At 36.2% G+C, this 20,631-nt stretch overlaps 1 protein-coding gene across 1 annotated transcript; it reads right to left on the bottom strand.

Annotated features, from left to right (window-relative positions):
* Positions 1 to 523: 523 nt before the first annotated feature.
* On the bottom strand, positions 524 to 20,631 carry sgms2a (sphingomyelin synthase 2a). Its single transcript, XM_046835775.1, has 6 exons — positions 20,516 to 20,631; positions 16,170 to 16,731; positions 11,800 to 11,917; positions 11,119 to 11,272; positions 9,486 to 9,652; positions 524 to 1,228 (listed from the first exon to the last, which is right to left on the bottom strand). The coding sequence occupies exons 2-6, from the start codon at positions 16,589 to 16,591 to the stop codon at positions 1,043 to 1,045; spliced, it is 1,047 nt and encodes a 348-aa protein (XP_046691731.1). The 5' UTR covers positions 16,592 to 16,731; positions 20,516 to 20,631; the 3' UTR covers positions 524 to 1,042.

Below are 20,631 nucleotides of genomic sequence, written 5' to 3'. Positions count from 1 at the left end.
GTAGCCATGAAATGTAGCCGTATAATATTTAAATATTAAAGATAAATATTTATGCATATTAATGCATGCAAATGAGGTTAAGGGTTTTTTTTCCCCAGACCAAACAATATGCAGTAAAAAAAAAGTCTTAACAAATATTAGCAACGTGTGCATTTATTCCTAAATGTAAAAACATATGTGTTTTATTTTATATAGGACTTCATGCAAGGGATCATCAGTTAATTTTGTTAAGATTTTTTAACAGTTTTTTAACAACTGGAAGTTTAGTGTTTATCGTTTACATTTACAGCATTCACCAAGCACCATTATCCCAAGAGATTTATAAAGTAGTGTGAAGTCAATAAATTCGTTGTAATTTCGATTCATTAAGACACAGACTACAAATACCATTAGTTTAAAACTCTATTGGGAGAAAATAGTTGAAAGTACTTTAAATAAAAAAATAATTAACCATAAGTTTGGTAACATAATGTTAAAACCAGATTTTGGACATTGTATTGCAAATCTTAACATTAGCTAGACGGAGTGATTTAGACATTGTGGTTTATTATTAATTTAATTCTTATTTGAATCAACAAATACAGTACACTGTATAGCACATTATATGTACATTATAGCACATCAGATATTTTATCCTATTTTTTGTTTAAAAAACATCAACAATTTAAACCTAGTAATAAAAATCAGCTATACATGCTTTAAAAGGCACAACTGTGACCACTTTATAAATGATCAAGTTAAATATCATTTGTATTATTCATAGACTTTTTTTATCATGAACTTATTTAAGAAAAACAATCCAATCAGTAACAGGTAAAGTTTTTAAGATATTGAATTGTGCATGGTTTCCAAATCTGAACTAAAATGGAGCTTAATTTTTTTTTAACCTGAGCCACTGATCTCCCACAACCCTCTCCCAAAGTCTTTGGTATCATTGATATGCAGAATTTCAAATGTTGATGATTCATAAATAAAAGCAGTACCAACATTGTGGTAATTGTAAAGAAAAACAACAGTTTGGATGTGAACGTGGAGATGACGGTCACTCTTCGCGAACGCTCTGCACCATGGAGTACTTTTTACACGGGTTCTTCAGGCAGGCTGGAGGCCACGTGAGTGGCCAGCAGAATGAACAAGGCACTTGCGACTGCACGTTACGCTCCAGGAAGTTAAAGATGGGGTTCCACCACGTGTGAGTGAGGTAGTTGTTGGGCGAGCACTTCAGAGTCTGTGGAGGAAGAGCATAATTTACATAGGAGAATCCTAAAACAGAATAGCTTAGGGAAGGTTCTAGTTTGATTTGACCCAATTCTAAAGCTAGAACATTTCAGAACATTTATTAGAAGCTTCTAATAAACCTAATAGAAGTGTTGTTTCTTCAAGTGCATGGTATGATAACTGTAACATGACATATGTCCAGGTAGAATACACTGGAATCCAAGATAAGTAAAGAGGTAGAGGGTGATGGAGGGATAGTATAGGGGGATAAAGAGAAAATAACAAAGAAAGTTAGTAATAGAGGTAGAAAAAACACAATGCTAGCCTACTTCAACTTTTCACCATTTCAGTTCAAAGCTGGAGAAACAGGAAGTGATAAAATACGCCACCACCAGATCCACACTGTAGTGCTCGTGAGCCACAAGGAGACACACAAATCATTATACAAATACGTGCTGATGGCTTAACCTGTCGCCTTTCATTCTTAGATCTTAGATAGAGGCAAGGAAAGAATTTAATGCTAAAATATTCAAAGCATCCTGTAGAGCTGTGAGCCTCAAACTTTGTTTTATTAAAAATAAGGAGAGACAGACAGAGAGAGATGAGAGAAAGACATGTGAGACGAAACAAGCAAAGGAACAGGGAGAAAGAACAGAGAAACACTTAAGAAATAATTTTATGATCTATAATTCATAATGTTTTGTGTTTCTTTGTATTTTATTGAAAGTGCAGTTTGCAGGAGGTCACCGGCTGCTACCGTGACGGTTCTCTCTTTCTACACTGCTTATCATTTCATTTAGAAGTTTACAAATGAAACATAACGATAGCCTACTTCTTTTGCATATGCTTTATGCTGTGTTCATTGATGGTGAGACAATGTGGGATTTAAGTGGTCTGAGGAGACCTTTGGGTTTTGGTGTTTTGAAATAGTATGGTTTTTTGAGATCAATGACATGAGACAACAAGTATTAGTCATTTCTGTAAATCATCACTTTAAGATGGTTTTACTACGTATATACACAACTAGATAATGTGCTGTACTGAATATATCGAATTGTAAGACATTCAAACCACATCTCATATGTAACTGTTGACTTTTTTCATTAAAGCACAATGACAGTCATTTCAATAATTTCTGTTTTTTGGTGTTTCTTTTCTGTCTGCCTCTAAAAGATTTGTATTGGCATCCTGTACTGAGGGGGCACTTAGAAGCCATCAGAGAGTTGTATCTTATAGGCTGTGCACTGTCTAATGGACAAGAGTGTTCTCCAAGTCATGTAAACACTTTTAATAGGAGCTCAGTGCCATTTTAACGTCCTTTAATTCATCACTTGAAACCACAATGTCTGTTGTTAAATGTGCTATAAAAATAGAAAAATGAATTGAACTGTAAAATGTACAGACAACAATTCAACTTCTGTGTGTCTCGAGTGATGTAGTGAAGGTTGAGTAAGTGTCAGGGTTTACAGACTGGGATTGTGTTAGAGCTTTGAGAACTTATATAAGATTCCTCTAGGCTTCATCATCCTCTTCGCTTCCCTTTTGATGAGTGTGAACAAAGCTGAGAGAACCCCTGATGACTGCAGAAAGAGTGCTGATCTCACCTTTGCGCTTGGTGAGAATGGTGACCAGGGGGATGTCAGGTCGGTCAGAGAAAGCCTCAGGGTGATTGGACAGCGCGTCTCTGATCAGCTCGTACCCGTTCAGCACCACCACCAGCTGGCTGCCCACAAACAGGCTATAGATGTTACCGTAAATCTTCGACAACTGCGTCAAGCCGACCTGCGGGGAAAGCGGGCTGGTCCTCTTCTTTTCATACTCTTCAGCTTTCTGCACGAACAGACGCAGAATGAACGGGGGCACGAGCAAACTGCCGAAATTACCTACCACCGGAAGTGGCTTTGGGCCCGGAGGGATGTTCACAAGCAACTGTTTGCTCAGTTGGTGCTGCCTCAATAGATAAAAAAGCAGAAGGAAAATACCGAAGCATGCGAAAGACGCGGAGAAATTCAACCCCAGGCAGCAGTTTGATGAACGCAGCCTCCATGATTCACCGAAATGAATAAAACGCATAAAAAGAGCCACTTCTGGTGAGGCCAGATGGATCTAACACATCCTAGTGAAACCCGTTTAAATCCTCCTCCGAGGTTCTCGCTGCCCCTGCTGCCCCTACTGCCACTGTTGCCCCTGCTGCCACTTTTGCTCCGTTGCTCTGCTCCCCGATCGCGCATCTGTCATTCGTGTTTGTGTTGTCGCTGATGTTTCGGAAGCGTGCTTCACTCCGCCGCTTCTCATTGGTCAGAAATAGGGTGGGCAGGGCGACACATGGGCGTGGCTCAGAGAACGCGCAGTCCAATGAAAATCTGCTGTAGATATGCGGCGTCTGGCGCCATATTGGAATAGGATGAGTGTCATGTGTGCTGGGAGTGTGAACAGAAATTTTTATGGTGTTGTAGCTAATTAAAGGGTTTCCCAGCAATGGAAAGTTGGACTCAGAGCCATGATACAGCCCCCTGTAGCACAGAGGGTTAAGGACCTTGCTCAGGGGTCCAAGAGTGGCAGCTTTGGCGATACTAGGGCTTGAAAAGTCTTAACCACTGAGCTAGCACTTCCCCATTTATTATCAATAGTAACAAATTTATTAATTCATTTCAGCTCAATGTATTTATATTTAAAATTGTGTATTTATCACCAATGAGCTGGCTTGCAGCAACTGTGGCAAGTAGAAACTTCCTTAAATGAGAAGAGGAAGAAACCTTCAGAGGAACCAGACTCATGGGAACCCATTCTGATTTGGTTGACACCAAAAGTATGATTATAAATGATTAAAACAGTACAAACAATGGAAAATGAGAAATATCATCATTCTGAATGTGTGATTGTGATTAATGTCCCTTCTACAGTTATACACAGGAGTAACAGCTTATGTTGAAGGTTATTTTGAGTATTGATTTAGAGGTTGTTTATCCTCAAAGTTCAAAATCATCATTAAAGTGGGATCCAGCATAGTCCACACACAGTTTTGATATACCTCTTCAGCCATCTGTGTAACACCCAACTTTTTTACTTTTCAAACATTCATTTAAATTAAATCAAGTAAAATTTTATGTCAAATAAACATTCATACAGAGTACAACATTTATTAAAATGCTTTAAATTAAATTAAATTAAAACATGTAGATAGAAATAGAATATAAAAATTAATAATTAAAAATATAGTAAAAAATGATATATATATATATATATATATATATATATATATATATATATATATATATATATATATATATATATATAATTTTATTTTATTTTATTTTTTATTCATTTATAAATTGTTTTCTTACACTTTATGCCCAAGTTCTTTCTAGTAATGGCGAGCCTATTCATTATTTTATTTCTCTGTAATTCACATATGTCTGATTCATGACTCTCTATCCCAGCCATCACTTGAAATCTTGACTATCTGTTCATGCATGAAAGAAACACACAATAATAACAAAGCTTAAAAGGTAAAACGCACCATACGAGACACGTATGTTCCGTATGGTGCTTTTTACCTTTTAACATTTCATGTGATTCTGTTTTTGTATAATGTAGAAGTCAGTATGTTCACAGTAAGGGATGAATGTGTAATTAGAAGCAGCACACTTGATGCAGGAATGAGGATAACATATCTTGTTCATAAGGGGGAGATTTCAAAAGTGCTAAAATATGCAAAAGAACAGATGCTGAGAGTCAAAATAGTGATAGATTATTTTATTTAAATGGAAAGAACCTGGTCATGTGAAGATAATGGTGGTGGATGAGGGAATTATTAGACAATAAAGATTGGCATTCCACAGATGACAGAAGAGGGTATGACTATGGGTTAAGACTGTGTATTACCAGAAGCAAACCTCCAACCTCTTTAAGTGTTATTTAGAGAGCAAATAGTCAGCTGGACTGTTACCTATCATGGAATGGTAGTCACCGCACCTAAATCCTATTGAACTGCTCTGAAATGAACTGGATCTTAAGGTCAGAAAGAAATCTCCAACTAGTAAAAAACACATTTAGCAAGTTTTACAAGCAGCATGAAAAAGTATTTCAGCTAAATGTTTTGAGGAATTAACTGTCCGGATGCCAAGAGTGTGTAAAGCTGTTTTTCATGTTAATGGAGGATTTTTCAATTAAAATAAAGTGTAACATCTGCGCATTTATAAATCTGTTACCATTAAATACCAATAAATTACCTTGATTGCTGCATATCAACAAAAGGAACATGCATGTGTGTTTTAAAAACCAAAAAAAAAAACTAGGTGTTTAAAAACTTGACAGACACTGGATGTTTCATTGTGTCTATAATTACTGTCGATTATGTTTATCCAATAAAGTGCAGACAATGTTGCCTCTCATTACATTAGACAGTAAATATAGATTAATTTGAACATGCGATGATACAATAATCTATCATCGCATTATGAAAACATTGTATCCTACCTAAGAAAGACATGAAATGTAGCCATGAAATGTAGCCGTATAATATTTAAATATTAAAGATAAATATTTATGCATATTAATGCATGCAAATGAGGTTAAGGGTTTTTTTTCCCCAGACCAAACAATATGCAGTAAAAAAAAAGTCTTAACAAATATTAGCAAACGTGTGCATTTATTCCTAAATGTAAAAACATATGTGTTTTATTTTATATAGGACTTCATGCAAGGGATCATCAGTTAATTTTGTTAAGATTTTTTAACAGTTTTTTAACAACTGGAAGTTTAGTGTTTATCGTTTACATTTACAGCATTCACCAAGCACCATTATCCCAAGAGATTTATAAAGTAGTGTGAAGTCAATAAATTCGTTGTAATTTCGATTCATTAAGACACAGACTACAAATACCATTAGTTTAAAACTCTATTGGGAGAGAAAATAGTTGAAAGTACTTTAAATAAAAAAATAATTAACCATAAGTTTGGTAACATAATGTTAAAACCAGATTTTGGACATTGTATTGCAAATCTTAACATTAGCTAGACGGAGTGATTTAGACATTGTGGTTTATTATTAATTTAATTCTTATTTGAATCAACAAATACAGTACACTGTATAGCACATTATATGTACATTATAGCACATCAGATATTTTATCCTATTTTTTGTTTAAAAAACATCAACAATTTAAACCTAGTAATAAAAATCAGCTATACATGCTTTAAAAGGCACAACTGTGACCACTTTATAAATGATCAAGTTAAATATCATTTGTATTATTCATAGACTTTTTTTATCATGAACTTATTTAAGAAAAACAATCCAATCAGTAACAGGTAAAGTTTTTAAGATATTGAATTGTGCATGGTTTCCAAATCTGAACTAAAATGGAGCTTAATTTTTTTTTAACCTGAGCCACTGATCTCCCACAACCCTCTCCCAAAGTCTTTGGTATCATTGATATGCAGAATTTCAAATGTTGATGATTCATAAATAAAAGCAGTACCAACATTGTGGTAATTGTAAAGAAAACAACAGTTTGATGTGAACGTGGAGATGACGGTCACTCTTGCGAACGCCTGCACCATGGAGTACTTTTTACACGGGTTCTTCAGGCAGGCTGGAGGCCACGTGAGTGGCCAGCAGAATGAACAAGGCACTTGCGACTGCACGTTACGCTCCAGGAAGTTAAAGATGGGGTTCCACCACGTGTGAGTGAGGTAGTTGTTGGGCGAGCACTTCAGAGTCTGTGGAGGAAGAGCATAATTTACATAGGAGAATCCTAAAACAGAATAGCTTAGGGAAGGTTCTAGTTTGATTTGACCCAATTCTAAAGCTAGAACATTTCAGAACATTTATTAGAAGCTTCTAATAAACCTAATAGAAGTGTTGTTTCTTCAAGTGCATGGTATGATAACTGTAACATGACATATGTCCAGGTAGAATACACTGGAATCCAAGATAAGTAAAGAGGTAGAGGGTGATGGAGGGATAGTATAGGGGGATAAAGAGAAAATAACAAAGAAAGTTAGTAATAGAGGTAGAAAAAACACAATGCTAGCCTACTTCAACTTTTCACCATTTCAGTTCAAAGCTGGAGAAACAGGAAGTGATAAAATACGCCACCACCAGATCCACACTGTAGTGCTCGTGAGCCACAAGGAGACACACAAATCATTATACAAATACGTGCTGATGGCTTAACCTGTCGCCTTTCATTCTTAGATCTAAAGAACAGAAAGAAGGTACCAATCTACACTTTTCCTTGTCACTTGGGTGGCAGTGTTAAAGATAAATCAGGTGTACCTTAAAGATAAATATAGGCTTCAGCTTTGTATGTGTTTCTTGAACATCCCATTCTGCGTTTAGTCCCCAAATGAAGTTATAATAACCTCCATTCTTTTAGGAAGACATTTCACTGGATTTCAGAGTGTGCCTAAGAAGGTAAAGTCATGTACTGATGTAGGTGAGGTGAGGAGGCCTGGAGTGCAGTCTGTATTACAATTCATACCAAAGGTGTTTAATAGGGATGAGGCAAGGAAAGAATTTAATGCTAAAATATTCAAAGCATCCTGTAGAGCTGTGAGCCTCAAACTTTGTTTTATTAAAAAATAAGGGGAGAGACAGACAGAGAGAGAGATGAGAGAAAGACATGTGAGACGAAACAAGCAAAGGAACAGGGAGAAAGAACAGAGAAACACTTAAGAAATAATTTTATGATCTATAATTCATAATGTTTTGTGTTTCTTTGTATTTTATTGAAAGTGCAGTTTGCAGGAGGTCACCGGCTGCTACCGTGACGGTTCTCTCTTTCTACACTGCTTATCATTTCATTTAGAAGTTTACAAATGAAACATAACGATAGCCTACTTCTTTTGCATATGCTTTATGCTGTGTTCATTGATGGTGAGACAATGTGGGATTTAAGTGGTCTGAGGAGACCTTTGGGTTTTGGTGTTTTGAAATAGTATGGTTTTTTGAGATCAATGACATGAGACAAGTATTAGTCATTTCTGTAAATCATCACTTTAAGATGGTTTTACTACGTATATACACAACTAGATAATGTGCTGTACTGAATATATCGAATTGTAAGACATTCAAACCACATCTCATATGTAACTGTTGACTTTTTTCATTAAAGCACAATGACAGTCATTTCAATAATTTCTGTTTTTTGGTGTTTCTTTTCTGTCTGCCTCTAAAAGATTTGTATTGGCATCCTGTACTGAGGGGGCACTTAGAAGCCATCAGAGAGTTGTATCTTATAGGCTGTGCACTGTCTAATGGACAAGAGTGTTCTCCAAGTCATGTAAACACTTTTAATAGGAGCTCAGTGCCATTTTAACGTCCTTTAATTCATCACTTGAAACCACATTGAGCCAGCCTCAAGCTCGGAGGTGTGTTCATTTTTCCATTTGGATCCAAGCTCAGGGTGTGTTTAGTGTTTTAAAGAGCACTTGAGCTCTAGTAGAACAAACAAACATCAAGAATTAGATGCAGATGTATCTCTTATAGTTTTTCTTAGTTGCTTTGGAGCATTTCTCAAAGCATCCTTGATTTTTGCAAACCAGTAAGTGCATTTCTCAAAACAATTCGTACAAACAGCCCAATATATTGGATTTCTTGCAAAAGCCTGAACTTTTCCCAAAATCCTTAGTTCATCTCCTAACAGTAAGTATTTGTGTCAATGAACATCTCATTGCCATCAGACCGAGATCATCACCTGAAATGAAAAAAATCTATTTCCTTTGTCATTGTTCACAAACAGGACCTTCAGAATGTTTAGTAATTTTGACGGTGCACAATTTCAGTATTTCTAAATATAAACTAAGGTTTGGATTACAAAGATTGAAAATGCACAAAGTTGAATTACATCAGTACGGTATACAGTAATCTCTTGCTTAGCTCAAGATTCGAACTGCGGTAAAGCGGGGGGTTACTGTATATAAATGTCTGAGCACAAATGTATTTATTTGATTCCATATTTGATTTAAATTGATTGCAAGAGACCGGACAGGATTCACACTTTTACTGTACTGTAAAAGCGTCTGTTTGTTTCTTGGTTGTTGATCCATTTTAAGAAATTGCAATTCTGTGTTTTGCTCTGTTGCCAATTGAAGGTTTACAGGATTCACCTTAGACCTATTTTAGAGAACTAGTTGTTCATTGGTTGAACTGGTGCAACAAGGAGTTTTAAAAATTTCATTTCTGATAAAAGAATTCTGAATTTGTGTGTATGTGTGGGTTTGTGATTGATATTGACTTTGGTTTGACCTGCTTATCATACCTGTAGATTGGCCATGGTGTGGTACCAGTAGAAGAGACGGGAAGTGATAAAATACGCCACCACCACATCCACACTGTAGTGCTCGTGAGCCACAAGGATACACACCGCACCGACTGCGGCCAAGAGCCAGCAGAGCAGGTGATACCACCAGAAGGAGCGGGGGGAGTCTGCAGGAAATGGGATCATTATACAATCATAATACAAATAGGTGCTGATGGTTAAATCTGTCGCCTTTCATTCTCAGATCTAAAGAAAAGAAAGAAGGTACCAATCCACACTTTTCCTTGTCACTAGGGTGGCAGTGTTGAGGATAAATCAGTTGTACCTTTGGTACAGGTAGTGTCTCTATTTTATCAGTCATTTCAGCAGAGTGATCTGTCAGATTGGTTAAGTTTAAATTTGTCATGCCGAGCCAAAAGGAAATGGTATGACAGCTATCTATTATTAATGCCAAATCGAGTAACATTTTCATCTCATCCCAGCATTTCAGGGCCCATCCTAGAGCTTGGGATACTCTATGGGTTGACTATGTAAAAATGTTGTTTGTGTCTGCTGCCTTTGAATTTCCTCCCATTCCCCAAAAACCTGTTGGTTGGTGAATTGGCTAGCAAGATTCGCAAGATTTGCATGTGAATGTGTTTCAGCAAGCTGTTGATAGACTGGTGTCCGCTCCAGAATACCCTACTCCAAATGTTTCCAGGATAGCCTCAGAAATTACAGTGATCCTAATTATGATAAAGCAATAACTGAAGGTAAAGGAAAGAATGAATAAAATATCTGCAGGAAGTCTAGATTAACTGTGTGGGAATTGAATTGCATTAAATCTACAAGGTAATGCATTGTTTAGAAACTATCAATTAGTACCTACTACTTTGTAAATGGTTGTTAATATAGTTTAGAGATGTTCTCATAAAAAGTCCAGCCATAAACAAAGCCACAGAGAAATACCAAAGAAAAGTATTGAGTCTTTCCTCATCCAAAGGTTTTCTTCTCCCTTTTCCTTGGAAATACTGGTATTCCCCGACTTATGATGGAGATGCGTTCCGATGACCCCATCGTAACTTGAAAATATTAATAAATATTACATAATATAAACTACCGTAATGAATAAAATTTACAGTATATATGTATGTGGCAGAGGGTGTGGAGCGGATATGTAGACGAGCTCTAGTTTGCAAGTGGAGGGCGGAGCCAGAGACACTCTGTTTTAGTGTCTGGCGATGCCGTTAAAAAGGAGAGAGAAAAGAGTTTAAACTGAGCTTTGAAACACAAATAACACAGAACAAATATGCAATCAAAAACCATGATAACTGAACTCTGTTGAATGCTGGCGAGAGTAAGGCATCTCTCAAGGTGGAAATCGTGTACATCCTGGCAGCGTCCCAACATATCGTACAAAATTAAAATGAAAATATTTGTAAAAAAGTCTAACCATCGCAACTTAGAGACTACCTGTATTCCTTTGTTTTGCTGCTGGAAACTACAGCTAACAACTACAGCTACATCTGCAATTCTTCCAACTAAGTTGAGTTCTATTTCAATCTGGTTTAATTTTAAATCCTCATTTTGAAAGGCCCGAGGTTTGCTAAGGAAGAAAAGATTTTATGAGAAATGGAATGGTTTAGAGACTTACACTCCTTTATGAACAGGTAGGTGAGAGTTAGCATGACTGTGTGGCCACTGTACAGGAAGTCTCCGCACATGATGTGGGAACCGGTGATGGACAGGCCAGCTCCAGACATCAGCTGCAGAACTCGCTGTAGTTTTGCCTGTGAGTCTCCTTCAAGCTAAAAGAGGGAGAAAGAAAGAAGAGTGGTGGATGAAGAAAAGGAAAGGGGATGGAATGTAAGGAAAGCCAGAGGGATTTGAAGTAATGGCCGAAGGAAAGGGAAGAAAGAGGAAGCAAAACAGGACAAAAAAGACAGTAAAGGAAGTAAAAAGACAAATAGATATCAGGTAAGCAATAAAGAAGGATGTAAAAGGAATGTATATTTAAACAGGAAGAGGCAGGAGAGAAGAGGTAAAAGGAGTTGAAAGAGAAGAGATGAAAAGAGAGCAATGGAAGACACATTGTAAGAGATTTGGATAAGAGAGAAAAAAGAAAGGTTGGACAAAGAGAATGAAGGATATGGAAAGATAAAGGGACTAGGAAATAGATAGATAGATAGATAGATAGATAGATAGATAGATAGATAGATAGATAGATAGATAGATAGATAGATAGATAGATAGATAGATAGATAGAGATAGATAGATAGATAGATAGATAGATAGATAGATAGATAGATAGATAGATAGATAGATAGATAGATACCTTTGGGGCACAGGTCATGTGCATGCCAGGCACGGGTAGTGTGGTGATGTACATGGTGACACAACGATACAGGTACAAAGTGCCCATTAGAAAAAAGAACCTCCTGCCCAGGATGGACCTGCAAGCACAACACAGCAGATCTGATTATGTGAACTATGATGCTTTCGGTTGGAAATCATGTAAGTGGGCGTTTAATCCAATACAAGCGATGTGGTCAATCTGGTCATCATAGACACAAGGCTGAGACCCTGAGAGCTGTATATCTCAGCGAATAACCTCCTATCGCACTGTTATCGTGTTACAGCTCATCAAAACAATTCAATTCATTTTCATTTAAAATTTATATCAGGCTTTACAACATTGTGCTGCAGGAGGAATTGATAGTTCTCCATCAGGCAATGGACTGTTTTTGTGATCAATTTTTTATTAGTTCCTAGCAGATAGCATACGTTATCCAAGATTTGTAATTTGATATTACTCATTCACAACACAAATATTGTACAAAAAAAATAACTGGGCTTTTTTTTTGTTATAATGTTTGAAAAAAAGGCATTATTGCCTCACAGCTCCAGGGTCCTTAGGTTGATCTGGAACTTGGGTGGATTTAGCCCAAACCTGAGAGAGTTTATTTTTATAAACCTTTTTAATGAAGCCTACCACTATGCCTCTGAATCTGAAAAAAATATATAAAAATAAATAAATAAATAATAATAATAATAATAATAATAATAAATAAATAAATATAATAATATAAAAATAAATAATATATATACTTATAAAAAAATGCCTAATTTAAACTACTTGTACTCTTCACATTGACAATAAAATCTAATCTAATCTAATCTAATCTAATCTAATATAATCTGGTCGATAACAAATGATGTATTTATATTTGAATATATTCCTAGCGTGAAGTTTCATATCTGTCTGGGTTTCCTCCAGGTTTCATGGTTTCCTTCCACCACACAAAACTAATGCTAGTAAGTGGAATGGCTTATAATATGTTAATAATGTGTTTCTTCCTGGACTTAGTGTTCCAAGGTTAGACTCCACATCCTCCTCATCCCCGACCAGAATAAAATGCTAAAGATGATTAATTTCCAATGATCATACAGCCTGTTGATGATTATGCAACCTTTAGTTTATCAGTTGAGTGTTAACGTGCCTCCATAATGTGGAGTATGAACACATCTCTATACATCTGCTTACTGTTATAATGGTAAAGTCAGTGTGAACGATCCATGTGTTCTGTACATATAATTGAGAAGGTAATGCAACAGTCACAAACCATGCAGTGGATTATAATTATATCATGCACTGAATTTCAAGGCAAATATGAGTTGGTAGAATAAACAATCAAGACACGCAAGAGTAACGACTGCACGTCCTTGTGTATCATGTGGCTCTTGTTCGTTTCATCGGCAGAAATCTAGCCATTTAGTACAAATAGAACCAGAGTGGACAGAGAAATGTAATTAGGGAACCCTGAGACCATTTGAAACAAATGACTTCCTGCAGTGCTTACTAATGTGTTATCAGATTAGCCTGCACAAGCAGATACATGTTTAAAGTTAAAAGAAATGTCATATATGTGTACATAATACAAAGTATAAAACATATATTGGTGAATTAAATTTTTTATTAGTGTTCATGTACTTGGCTAGAATGTCTCAATATTTAATGTAAAATGGGTGGAGCTATTCATGTAAAAAAGCATGCAAGCTTTTCCTGCACCACTCACAACACTGGTGTCCTTGATGACCACATTTTTATCTAAGAGATCACCATCATGTCCTAATACCTAATAAACTTATCTAATACGTAATAAACTGGCACCTCCGGACCTGATAAATCGTGAGCACACTTATCGCGTGTCCTGCAGGTGATTTATGAAAAGATAACTGTGTTAAAGATGTCATGTACAAACCATGGGCAGGAAGCAACATTCAGAATAGATTGTTTTTAAAGGATTATTTGTTCTCAGTGGCTGTGGTGAGACCAGATCTCAAATCGACTCCTTAAAGAGTGAAATATATCTGAAAATTGAATAGAATGGTAGTTAATAATAGCAGTGGTGGATGAAGAACACAAACCATGTACTTGAGTTAGAGATACAGTAGGTAAAACGTTACTCCAGTAAAAGTAAAAGTGTCCCTTTAAACTTTCACTTGAGTAAAAGTACAAAATTATTTGCCTTAAAATGTATTTAAATATCCAAAGTATTATGATTTATTATGGCTATAATGTAACTATTGTTATTTTTGTCACAAGACTCTTTGCTTAATCAACTCAGTTTATGTGAAAAGACTCTAATGCTACTCTTAGCAATCTAGAATGATATTAATTATTAAAACACTGATTGATATTTATGAAAATGATCAAAAGCTCAAAATCTTTAGCTGATTGAAGAAATTGTGTAAATAAGGACATGGTTGTTGTGTCAAGATTTGTGGTCATGGGATTTGATCCTTTGATTTTGTGATTCAGAGTACAATGCCTGAACCACTGAGCTACCACCTTCCCTGCTTGTTCTACTTGCTGTTGAACTGATGCTGAACTGTATGTTGGTGATAAAGCAATACCATCAAGCGGCAATCAAAACAAGTGCGAAACGGAGCACGTGCTCGACACTGAATGGTGGCTTGCTGCATGATGGACCAGTTAAGTTTTTACTGATTTACTGACTGGTATCACAAAAGGTAGTTGAGTAAAAAGAAAGATATCTGACTTTGAAATGTATTGAAATTTAAAGTCTCACCAAATGGAAATACTTCAGTGAAGTACAGATATGCAAAAAAGCGACTCAGTTACAGTAACGATTACATTCTTTACTGTTCACCACTGAAAAATAGTATAGAAATTAGTGTTTTGTTAATAAAGGAAATATGAATCAACGCTATTCAAAAGCTCTGTGTAAATGTTCTAGGCATCAAATGTGTATTATGCAACACATATCTAACTTAACATCTACCTTGCTTTAAGATTTGTCTATTTTTTTATGATTTTACTAAGGACTAATGATTTTACTTTACTTTTATCTTTGGTAAAAGTAGTCGTTTGGATTACTACACTTATTGAATTTCATTACTTGGGCTTTAACTAGTGGACGAAGGGTTTTCAACACATTTAATGCCTTCCCTTAAGTCCTATAAATTTACATTTCTGAAGTGACTTTTAGTGCAACAGCAAATCCCACTGCTGTTCAAAATGTATCTGTTTGGAGAAAGTATCTTGTGTTCTGTTTTTTTTCTTATGCTGAAACATTGCAAATGTATCAACGCAATCATGAACAATGAACAACACTTTTTATCCTAATAGGCCCCGTTAATAAATCAATCCTGCATGTATTTTGAAAGTGTTTTACGCAAACTAAAATCCAGGACTCAGCACAGGTTTTAAAGAACTTTGAGAAATGTAAGTTTAATTTTAAACTTAAGTATAACTATTACACTGTGGTTGGAATTTCTATTTCTAAATGTCTTTCTATGGTCACTCCACTGGGTTCTCCGGTTTCCTTTCACCTTCCAAAAATCATGGCAAACATTTCCCCTACATATAAATGTGTGTATGGTGCCCTGTGATGAACTGGGGCTCCACCCTGGGTGTATTCCTGCCTTGTACACAGCAGTCCGCACTGGTTCCAGATTCATAGCTAGAATAGAATACATACCATAGATGAATGAATAAATGAGTGAATGAATGAATGAATGAATGAATGGATGGATGAATGAATGAATGCTATACATTGGTGTCTAGAGATGTACACTTCCTTTTTTTTTTACTATTGCCATACCTTATTTTCTTGTTATAGGAACATATGAAGCAAGTGAAAAAAGAGAAAATACAAGTCAGTCCAGACCAGAACAGAGAAAGAGAACTTGGGCCAGAACAGTTCTAATTTGACCTTGAAGAATACTAGAGTGTAACCACAGAGACTACCTAATTGAAACTGGTGTTGAACCCATTCATGTACTTTGGAAAGCTTTGAAAAATTTAACAGCAAATAGACAGAAATCCTGCCTTGTGCACATCTCCTGAATCAATACCTAATACCGGGATACTTATTGCAGATTGATGAATGTTATAAATAGGTATCTAGCGGTGTTACACAAATTTGACAAGCTCTCATTGTCTTATATTACTGCAAAAAACGCTTGTGTAGCCATTTGAATGGTGTTTTTAGATCTGAATCATCAAGCAAGCAAAAGCTTTTTTACTGAATATAGTGTTCAAGGATAATTCTATAATTTGGTTCCTAGGTCTTAGACAAAGAGATGATGACTAAATATTAGAATATTATGCCCAGAAAAGACAGAGTTTGTGAACATGCTATAAGGGAGTGTTAACTCCAGTGTTATGACTTTCCTTACCGGTATCTATGGAAGAGCCATTGTATGGACCAAATCCCCACCAGCAGCATCCCATTCACCTCAGTCACAGTGAAAGCCCACTTTACACGGTCCACATAATCAAAGAACTTATCCGGCAAAGGCGGGATGCTCTCTTTCGGTGGGACTCTCTCATGCACCACCGTGATCATCACAGTGGTCAAAACCAGGTTAAATGCCGCATACATGAACGCAATGACCGTCTTCCACCACTCCATGGGTGGAGGCTTGCCCTTGCCATCAGGTACTGAGATCTTCACATAGTCTCGGTGTCTGCTCAAACCCTTGCGTAGACCGCTGTTCTTTACTTCCTCTGCTGAAGGGCTGTGGACAGGGCATTGTGGGTGGATGTGTTGGTGGGCACCTGTGGGGTGTCGCTCGCACTGGTGGTCTGCCGACGCCATAAGAGCCCCCACACGCTACCCACTAATCACACACACACTGTGATCCACCAGGCTCGGTTGCTTCCGTCAGACCTGCCCACACTTCTGCTGCTGCCAATGAAAGGCTCCGGGGGTTCGAGGTTTCAGGTGTGGCACTCCAGCTGTAATGAAAGAAATAAGCAGGAAATCTGATCTCATACGCTACTAGAAAGCATTTAGTCATTTTTAGTAAATATTAATAATCGATACAGGCTTTTTGCAGCCACAAATAAACAAGGCTCTTATACTGACAGGATTGCATATAGATGTGCTTGACAGTTATTGGAATTGCTTGGACAGTTGATGTGTGTAATCCAATGCCAGAACACTACCCTGCTGTCCATTTGTTTTCCTCATAAGCAATACTTTTAAATCATAAGGATTCTGGGGGCTGAATAGCAAAAACAAATCTATATATAGGTAGTATATCGCTTAAATCTGGCTTAACTCAATCTCAAATTATATATGTTTTCTAGAGACTTTAATTACAAATCAGCCAATTGCAGTTCCTTCACAAAAGAACTGGTTTGTGTTTTGCAATGCACTCCTGGAAATATGACAGAAACCCAATCTCAGATGAGTGCTTTTGTTTTAAAATGCTTTTTTACCAGAAACCCTGGACAGATTAACCCCAAGCCCTGACTGGCAGTGGAGAATCTGGTTGACTTTTTGTTTGTGGTCTTTCTTTATAGGTTTAATCTTCATCCAACAGTCAGAGGTGTTTTCTTGTGCTTTGAATGAAAAATATAAGAAAAAGAGAAACTTGTTTTTATCCTGCCATGTTTTTTTTTTTTTAATCACATATTTGCAAAGCAACCTCGGTTTTAGGTTTTTCTTTTCCTACAAACAAATTATGCCAGGAGTAACATTTCAGGCTGCATGAGATGCAATCTTCTTGGCAACACACTGACTAAACACAAAGAGAAATGTCTTAGTGGATACAGTTGAATCTATTAACCGGTTTAATCGATATACCATGTTAAATGCATTCTGCGAATCCATTAAACATATAATGATGTAAGTAGCTTTTCTATCACCGTTGGTGTAAAAAACCCACTGAAGATGAATTGATGAATGAATGGATGGATGGATAAATGAATACTATACACTATATGGACAAAAATATTGGGATACCTCATTTTTCCAGCCATTTGTGTTTTTTTGGGTGAACAATTGAATAGGATGTCTTTGGATGCATTGTATTACATTTCCCCTTCACTTAAACTAGGAGACCCAAAGGTTTTTTAGCATGAAAGTACCCATATACATAAAGCCAGCTCCATGAAGTTATGCTTTAATGGGCTGAAGTGGACTATCTTAAGTGGCCTGCTACACAGCTCTGAACCCTATTGAACATCTTTGGAATGAAATGGAAAACTGAGTGCATCCCAGGCTTCCTCACCTCACCTACATCAGAACCCTGACTTTAATAGCGCCCTTGTGGCTAAATGAGCACAAATCTCTTCAAGAACACTCCAAAATCTAGTGTAACATCTTCCAAGAGGAGTGATAGTTATTATAACAGCAAAAATGAGATGTAATCGGATCTTCAAAAAGAACATATGAATCTTATATTCATGTGACTACAACCTTTTGTCCATGAAATGTAAGTAGGTATCTAGAGATTCACTCTTTCATTCACCCTTTCATTCAGCATTGCCATAACTTATTTTATTTTTTGTATCTGAGGAATAAGTGAGCAAAGTTGTGCCAGAGGCATAGTTCTAGGTATTAGAGAAATCACCACCACCAGTCCCCAAAGTCTACAGAACAGAAAGAGATCTTGGTTCACAGCTGTACTCTTCTGACATTGAAGAATACGAATGTGACCACACTGTCTGATTCACTGAAACACATACCAAACCAGACAATTTACACTGCAACTCTCACAAAAGAAAGCATGTGCCAACAGTGGTACTAATTTCAAATCAATTTCTCTGTCTCAGTCTGACAAAAAAGGGATCTCTGATCTAGTTTCTGAAATAAAGGAATCTGTATAATGCTTGAGGTTTAACACATACTGTAACAAAAAGCCAGTCTCTGGTCTCAACACTGGTTTTTGGTTTAACAATGTTTCTTTCTATTTAGTCGAGCTATTTTAAAATCTGAAATTAAACTATAAGTGACCATGTATTAAAATCTTTTGAGTAAAATTGGACCTTCGAAGGTTCTTCAGATAGTTCAGACATGCAAAAACCTCTTGACCAAGGAATTGTTGATGGTTTTGGCTAAAAGCCATTTTTCTCTGAGGCTAAGGATGACACAAATGATACTAGCCTAAAGCACTGGTTCATTATTAGATCTAAATTGATTGTCTAATCCATTGATAGTTATTTCCAGTTGACATTGGTAACGTTAACTAATGGAGAAGTTTTATTTTTATGTATCTAGACTCACTATGTAACCATAAAGACATATCATATATAGGTTTAGATTTCTGTGCTATATCAGAAACAGGAAAACAGAACTAGTTTGTTCCCACTTATTCTTATTAATATACTGTAATGATAACTGCCAGGCTTTGATTTGTATGAGGATGCAAAAGGAATACCTTGCATTATCACGAATCAGCTCTTACAAGAGTATAATAAACAGTATCGTAATGAGCAAGTCAGTTTCAAGGAAAAAACCCTCTGAAATGACATGAAGAAACCTTGAAAAAAACAAAAAAAACACACCCTTAAAATGGAACCTGTCAGGCTCTTTTGAAATAATACAAATAATAATAATAATAATAATCATCATCATCATCATCATCATCATCATCATCATCCAATACAGTAATGCAGAAGTCAAATGATACAAAGTGTATTGAAAAGAAGTTCAGTATGAGCACAGGATCATGCACAATGATTTTAATGATTACAGCAGCAGCTCAGCTGAAATTTAATTGAAACCTACAGCATACAAGCAAGATTATTCTCAAAAAAAGCCTTGTTCTGTAAATCTGTTCCTAAAGCATTAGATATACAGATATCTGACTTCAGACAAAGGCAGAATGACTACAAGATGACAAAATCTTCACAAGAGTTAAAAACAAATATGATAAAGTTATCAATTAAAAGATGCCCACAGTTAATCAAAGTAAATAGTTTATAATATCAGAAATCGAGTTATTTAATAATGCTCTGTTACAGTATGCTAGCTGACTAACTACAAACAAATTACTAGCAAAAGTTTTGACATTTGTCAAAGAGTAAGATTATTTTCAGCATTGAAATTGGTTTTGGTGTATTTTCAAATGAATGAAATGGCACCTAAATATAATTATTTAAGAAAATGTTTTTTTTTTCAGTTTGCCAATGCTGATTATCGCATTTGTTCTGTGCCAGATTCAAAAGCATATCAAATGGAATCTCGTAAGAACTACAATTTTCTGTTCTGAAAAACCCTCCAAAAACTGATACTACTGTCAAAACCTCTGCAACATGGCAACATGACTTAAAGTATCATCTATTTACTTTTAATCCCACTTATCCAACAATGCATTTCTGTCCAAATATCAATATCAGATGTAACTAATGAGACTTCTCCCTAGCTGAAAACATGAGAGTGTATCAGGAATGGGTTTTTTTCTCCACATAGAGCGCCACTTAAAAGCTCCATTAAGAGATCAGAGCCCATCACTTTCCCAAAATGCATCTCAATAGCCACAGCAGACAAACACAGGGAAAAAAAACAATAGATACGCTGAAAGAAGAATCATGGTAGAGTGATGGACGAGTACAAAGCATGAGAGAAAGCATTTCCCCTAAACGTTACTCCTTTTGAAAAAGACTTGTTGCATAGATAATTACATTCTCTACAGAGCTTAAATACATTGACAAGAATTACTGATCGGAATGGTATAGACAAACATGTCATATATTAATATTTAATATACAAAAGAAAGATATTTTACTGTACCATCCAGAGGATGACATCTGAATGCTGAATACCACAGATCTCTCCTGGAGTCACACGTAATACTAGCTGTAGCTTATGTTCCTCTGTGTTTCTCTCTGTGTGTGCGTCCTCCTCCG

Source organism: Silurus meridionalis, chromosome 2 (genome assembly GCF_014805685.1).
Source record: "Silurus meridionalis isolate SWU-2019-XX chromosome 2, ASM1480568v1, whole genome shotgun sequence".
Classification (NCBI taxonomy): Eukaryota; Metazoa; Chordata; class Actinopteri; order Siluriformes; family Siluridae; genus Silurus; species Silurus meridionalis.
Note: the sequence above shows the minus strand (reverse complement) of the source record. Positions and strands in the feature narration are given on the sequence as shown.

Bases quoted from the DNA above. Each gene is read 5' to 3' on its own strand.
- sgms2a (XM_046835775.1), bottom strand. From the start codon at position 16,591: ATGGCGTCGGCAGACCACCAGTGCGAGCGACACCCCACAGGTGCCCAC. The intron at 11,918-16,169 runs GTAAGGAAAGTC...TTGTGCTTGCAG, and splicing joins TGGCTCTTCCATAGATACCG to GTCCATCCTGGGCAGGAGGT. The intron at 11,273-11,799 runs GTATCTATCTAT...TCCCTCTTTTAG, and splicing joins ACATGACCTGTGCCCCAAAG to CTTGAAGGAGACTCACAGGC.